Here is a 6530-nt window from a genome sequence, read left to right on the forward strand (position 1 = left end):
GTACACAGACCTATTTACAAAACTCTTCTTTTTGTTGCAGGAACATCATCGCCCTCCGTAATCGTGTGACGACAAATGCCTCAAATGTAGATACAAACTTCCTTCAGCAAAGAGACTATTGTATTATCTTCTTCCTGATTTTACTTCAGATTGCCATTAACTATTTGTTCAAGTGAGAAAATAAAGTCTCACGCAGAAATCCGTCATGTGTGGAACTGTCACTGTTGGATTGGGACCACTTTTAGCCTTGCTGGCATTTTCAGTGCATTTGGACTTTTGAGTGTAAAATTATTCTCCAGTCAGAAATGATGGCTTTGGAGACAATATTAACTTGTAAGCCTCTGTCTACATCACCAGTTCCTCAAGTGTGAAAGTGCCAGGTCTATATTCCGAGTATCGTTGTGCATTAAGTGTTGAACTATTTTGTGCTTTACTTAAATAATGCTACAGTCAGTAGTGTCTATATACATTTTTTATGTATGCCATTGACTGCTTTCTGTAGATACCAACACTGATGATGCTAGTCATACTTGAACGGAGAATAGCTTGCAAATTTAGCTTTGAAATAAGAGCGTGGATAAGTCTAGTCAATTCAGGGGCATTATGAGTGTCACACTTTGACCAAATATGTTCATAGTTGATTCCGTTTGTTTGTACAGACATGTTGTAGTGGATTGCCGATGCCAGGTGACTCATTCCAAAGCAGCTAGATGTTTCCGGCTGGAATTGCCGTTCTGAAATTTAGCACTTTTTTATGTGTTCCATATTGACAAAAGTATTTCTGGTACCTGTAGTTGGAGATGAACACAACATTATTTGTTACAGTAATCGTGTATGGGTTGCACAATGTTCTCATACGTTTTTTTCTCTTTTTTTTTTTTTTAGAATACCGTTTCCATTTTGCTCACATACAGTGAATTGTATGCAGTTTTTGTAACAGAATTTTAAGATTTAACATGTGGACCAGGTTAGTTTAGGCTTTTACTATAGTCATATTTAAGCATAAATGATTGGATGGGGCATTACTAAACAGCAATTTGAGAAAATAACCACAATAATGGGTAATATATTACTTACTGTAAATGCTGTTATATAGTACTTTATTGTCCGTAAACAATGATATGCATATTGTAGGCAACCATTAAAGCTCTCCTCAAGGCTAGTAAAGTTGCCTAATTGTGTAGTATTGCAAACAAGATGCTACACAAGTATGCTGCCAGTGATTTACCACGGTCTAGGGATGGCCTAGAAGAGATCTGTATACAATATACCATCAGTACACTTGCAAGCAGTGTGAGTGGTTTCTGCAGTGGTGCTTGGCTGGACAAACATGTAGACTGCAGAAGTACCCAACAGACAACAGAAAATACTGTTACGCTGGGGAGAAGGTTTCAGCTCTTCTAAAGAGTGGAAAAATCTACACACGGAGTAGTGGGATGTAGTTATATTGCCGGCAATCGGGATCCCTGCAGCCAGGATGCCGACGCCGGAATCCCGACCACTGACAATGTCGCCAGCTGGAATCCCGGCTAACAGGGGCTGTTCCCACTTGTGGGTGTCCACGACACCCATAGAGTGGGAATAGAACCTGTGGCGAGCCGCCAAGCCCGCAAGTGGCTTCATTGCGCTTGCCCCCGTGCCGGCATTTTAGTGGCCGGCATCCCGGCGTCTCTATGCTGACAGCCAGGATTCCAGCTGCTGGTATCCCATTTCCAACGCGGAGTAGCTGCCAAAAGCATTTAGCTAGCATTTGTCAAGTACATGCAATACAATGATATGTAGAAGCTGGTTGCTATTGACAACTTCTCCACTAATCTACTGCTCTACACTTTACAAGGCTTGATAAATCTCGCCAAATGTTCTGTTTTGTACTAGTAATATTGGAATGAGGCACCTGCTATCTAGAACAAAAACTTTCTGGTATTTTGAGTAATGTTCTTTCCAGGTGCAATTATACAATGTATATAGATTGAGATGCATTATCTAATCCCCAGATATGTCGGAGCTTTCACCTTTTCTACTGCACCAGTTACACTAGTAACATATCTATTTCAAGGAGTTAATAGATTTAGAATTGTAGATTATTGGTCTAAATCGTGGTCAAAATCCTTGACATTCATTGTCACCAGGCTGGTAAACATATACAGAAATATTTTAGGGGGAATTATTCATTGTAGGCTACAAAAACCTAGTTGGCGGGCTGCTGGTACAGTATTGCAATGGTGGCAACTTGTGCTACTTGATACATTTCAGCCTGCATAATTATAGTATAGATAATGTATAGTAAACAAAAACCATGTTACACCCTTAATTTCGTTTGTTAGTGGTATATGAATGATTGCAATATTTCTTTCTGAACACAGTGACGGTTTTAGATATATTTGCCAAACTTCAGTGGACAAGAAACAATGGCAAATAGCTCCTCCTGCCAAAGCAGTCAGAACATTCCTTCTTCCAGCTTCCTTCCTTACAGTAGGCAATGCTTCCACCGTGTGGAGGGTTATGGATTGCTGTATGTGTCTCTAGTGTGTCATACCAAATCTCTAATAAGTAAAATGTTGGTAGTTTAGACAGTGGTTACACTATGTCCTTATGACCTGGACAATCTGTATACAATGCCCTCAAATTTATTAAACCTTTTAAAAGTTACGTTTAAGGGCAGTTGTAGTTGTATTTAAATGTTAGTAATCTATATGAAGAAACAAAATGGTATCTTCCTCCCCCCCCCCACCACTATAAGACACATAATTAATGTGATAAATCTCTTGTATGTATTTGTATCATAATTGACATTTGTTTTTAATTAGTGACTACACTTTGAAGCCATTTCGTTATGTAGTGTCCTCAGTGCAAAAGGGATGTATGACACTACTTTGTAGCGTGTACTGAAGAGGTTAAACATTTTACATATGTAGTGTCTTCTGATAGAGCAAATTAGAATTGTAAAGTTATATCCTTTCTGAATTGTGTAGATAGAAAACTTTTGTCCTTCTTGTACAGACAAACACCATCAAATGGTGATGATTACAATGTATACAGTTCACTCCAAAAATGTTTTTTTAAATGTAAATTGTATATTGAATTTCTGAAATGATATAGAAATGTGTTAGCAATATGTAAAGATATTACCTTCTGTTTCCGTCTTGCGCTGGCGTTCCTTGCCAGGCAGCAAATTCAGTTGTTTTACATACAAACAGTAGTGGGCAGGTGGGGATATTTGTAGAGTAAGTGTTGAATCACTTCATGTTGTACAGTACACTCATCCACACACATACATGTAGTCACAAGGCAAACGTTTAGAACATTAGTGCAATCCGTTTATCTTTTGTCACGTCATGACTTTGAATATAATTGCCATGCTGTCTGTAAACGCAGGAACTCAACTTATCACAAAATTGCACAGCTTCCACTGTTATTTCATCATGTCCAGGTTTTACATTTCTGCATGTTCTCTCCTTTTCCACTAGAGGGCACTTGCAGTGCCTTGCTATTTACGCAGTGATAAATATCCATGACTGCCCCATTAGTGCCAGATTAAGGGCGGTATCCAATTAGAGGCGATCCGTTTTCGGCGGATTAAAACTGCCAGATATCGGGATTTTCGACTTGTGGTCATTATTGTGGTATCCAATTAGAGGCCATTTTGATTGGCTGAAAACAGACCCGCAATTGTGGGATAACACATAAGATCTGGGATAAGCTCCCGCTCCCATGTGTAATTGCAGCTCTGGCAGGCCATTTATCGCAGATTATGCTTTGGGTGCCTGAGGCACCCGAAGCATAATCTTCGATAACTGCCGGTATCGGGGCTAATAGGATAGTCCCCAGCGATCCTACTGGCAGTGGTACATTACTACTGTTAATAGGATACCACCCTAAGTATCTTATTCTGTAAGTTACCCCATCTGGCACATAAAGGAGTAGAATACAGTAGTAGTGTTTGTCATTTTTCTGTAGATTATGTATGTCCTACACTTGCACTTTTTGGGATGTGACTGAAAGCCCAAGAGCTGTCTGAATATAGCTAACCTGTGCCTTTTTTGCTATACAAGTGATTAGAGGTGTTTTGGGTTTGTGCCATATACATGCGATAGGTTCCAAGCCCATACTTTTACTCTTCAAAGAGGATTTGCAATACTTGGTCAGATATTTTACTCCTTTGCTCTTGAAGATTAAGCTGTATACAGCCTTTCATGTTAATCTGCTGCTTTCTGATTGGGCGGCCTGCTGCAGAGGAGCCGGGTAAGCGGCATGGTTACAGGGGGCCTGTGATTTATCTTAACATTGTTGCATATTTGTACAAGTGTATATATAATGAAGTCATTACAATTTGTGGCATATCCTTAATAGCCATAGCAACAAGCAGTGACCTCTGACACAAAATATTGACTTCAATTTTTTTTTTTTTTTGGTAATTCACAGCTTTTAAGTACAAAACTTCCAATGAACTATAAATTGTGTGTTCTGTATCCTGTTATTCTTAGTGGCTACAGCTGAAAATGTAATTGTAGCCTACTGGTCCTCCTTACACTTTTGGTCTAATACAAAAAGCTTGTATACTGGACTCCTGTAACTTTTATGCACACCTGTTATTTCACCATCAATTGCTTGTTTTTGTACTGTTACATTTTTAAACAACTAATAGACTGTTATATTAAAGTTCATTAAGACCAGTGTTAATGTATTGATGAAGAGCCAGAACCCATGACAAATGAATGTGAATAAAACTTAATAGAACTCGCTGAATAACAGTCATAGGTTTATTTTATTATGTGAACCTCTGGACAGAATTTCTGTTATATCTTAGCGTAATTGCCCACACACCATTTTTAGGAAACCTTTGAAGTGTCACTGAGTAGGATGGAACAAAGTAAAAAAAATAACAGAGTCCTATCTTTTTTTAGCATGTCAAATGTTCATGCGTGTTGTACCATCTTGTCCAATGGCTTTTTGAAAATTAAAGCACTATATCTGGTCAGTAGTTTTGTATTTTCAATTAGAATAAAAATGTGATCATACAGTAATTCTTGTCTGTTTTATATGCACTGGACCAAAATAGAGAATGCATTGGGGCAAATTACATTGTAACATACCTTTTTATTGATTTATGTTTTCTAACTGTGATAGCTGAAGTTTATGATTGAAGGGAAATTATAACCTACCCAATTTATAATGTTTAATTGCATTTCATAAACTCCTGTTCAGGTGACCCTCCTATTTCACCCTGTAGTGAGTAATAGTTTCCAACATTACTCCTGAGCTTCCCCCACCAGTAGTCCATTTATTCATTTGTAGTGTTAGTCCACAGAAATATGACTGTTCCGTTCATGGAAAGTTCAACTTGTTCCATAAATGGCTCTTCCAGAATTTTTTTTTTTTTTTTTTTTTTTTTTTTACCTTTTCAGGGTATAGAAACCACTCTCACCATAATGGACTACTGGGCGTTGTGCTGAGAAGCCTCTCGGATGCATTCATATTCAGGAAAACCGGACAACCTACCATGGGCAGAGCCATGTTATTGGGGAACACACAAGTCTATAAATGTGCTGGCCAGTACTATGGAACTTACAGCATGAAAGCTCCTCTCTCAGTATTGGTAATTTGGACTCTGTGCAAGCACCCTTCTTTATGGCGATTTGTTTTAGGAGCAATGAGAGAAGTTTGGTGCACAGTCACTACCTCTTTTAGCATAAGGCACCAAACTGAGACCATGTAATACACACAGCCACATTAAATGGGAGTGTTAGGTAGGTGTTATGCAAATGCCCCAGTCCCCCCTCGAACAATTATTAAGACTGGTGCCTAGCGCAGCATCTGAGCTGTAAGCAAAGGAAGAGATGGATGGGGTGTGTTCTGATAAGGGGGAGGGGCATAACAGCAGTGGGAACAGTCCTCCATGCATGCACCATGGGAGATCGGAAGGCAAGGTGGAATTGCTACAGCCCCAATTCTCCAGTGACAATTTCAGCCACCTCGCCGGCAAAGTAAGTGTTTAACTGTAAGTGTGTGTGTCTCAAAGTTTGTCTACACATATGATCCTCTACCTGGGTAACTGTATGATCACCCACTGTATGAGTGACTCTGCTTCTGTGGCCCGCCCGTAGCAATTGGTAGTGATGTTAAAAAGTAACAAGCTGGTAATTACTCTGTACAGACACTAAATTGTTGGCAAGCCAATATTATAATAGCAGCTGCTAGTGCCAGATTCATGCAAAGCACGCAATAATAAATGTTAATTAAAACCGGGCTTGACAAATTTTGAGAATTTAGGAGCCAGCTTAAACATTCCGCAACCAAAATGTGTATAAAAACTTATGTAAAACACTACTCATGCCCCTTTAATTGCACTCAAATTTCCCACATGCCATCAGACTCTGATACATGCCTGTCTACGGTGCCCAATTCATAGTATGCCACACCACAGTGCCCCCAATATATAATAGGCCACACCACAGTGCCCCCAATACATAGTAGGCCACACCCCAGTGCACACAATACATAGCAGTCCACACCCCAGTGCACACAATACA

General features: G+C 39.4%; 1 protein-coding gene across 13 annotated transcripts in view; it reads left to right on the top strand.

Annotated features, from left to right (window-relative positions):
• OSBPL8 (oxysterol binding protein like 8) overlaps window positions 1-5024 on the top strand; it is a 425114-nt gene extending 420090 nt beyond the window's left edge. For 12 of the 13 annotated variants that reach the window (XM_063927418.1, XM_063927415.1, XM_063927416.1 and 9 more), the window contains one exon: window positions 41-5024. In XM_063927418.1, coding sequence (XP_063783488.1) covers window positions 41-176 — 136 coding nt within the window. In that variant the 3' untranslated portion in view covers window positions 177-5024. The remainder of the gene's footprint in view (window positions 1-40) is intronic. The other variant, XR_010179465.1, reaches the window with a different exon arrangement.
• Window positions 5025-6530: the final 1506 nt, after the last annotated feature.

This window comes from Pseudophryne corroboree, chromosome 6 (assembly GCF_028390025.1).
Source record: "Pseudophryne corroboree isolate aPseCor3 chromosome 6, aPseCor3.hap2, whole genome shotgun sequence".
NCBI classification, from domain to species: domain Eukaryota; kingdom Metazoa; phylum Chordata; class Amphibia; order Anura; family Myobatrachidae; genus Pseudophryne; species Pseudophryne corroboree.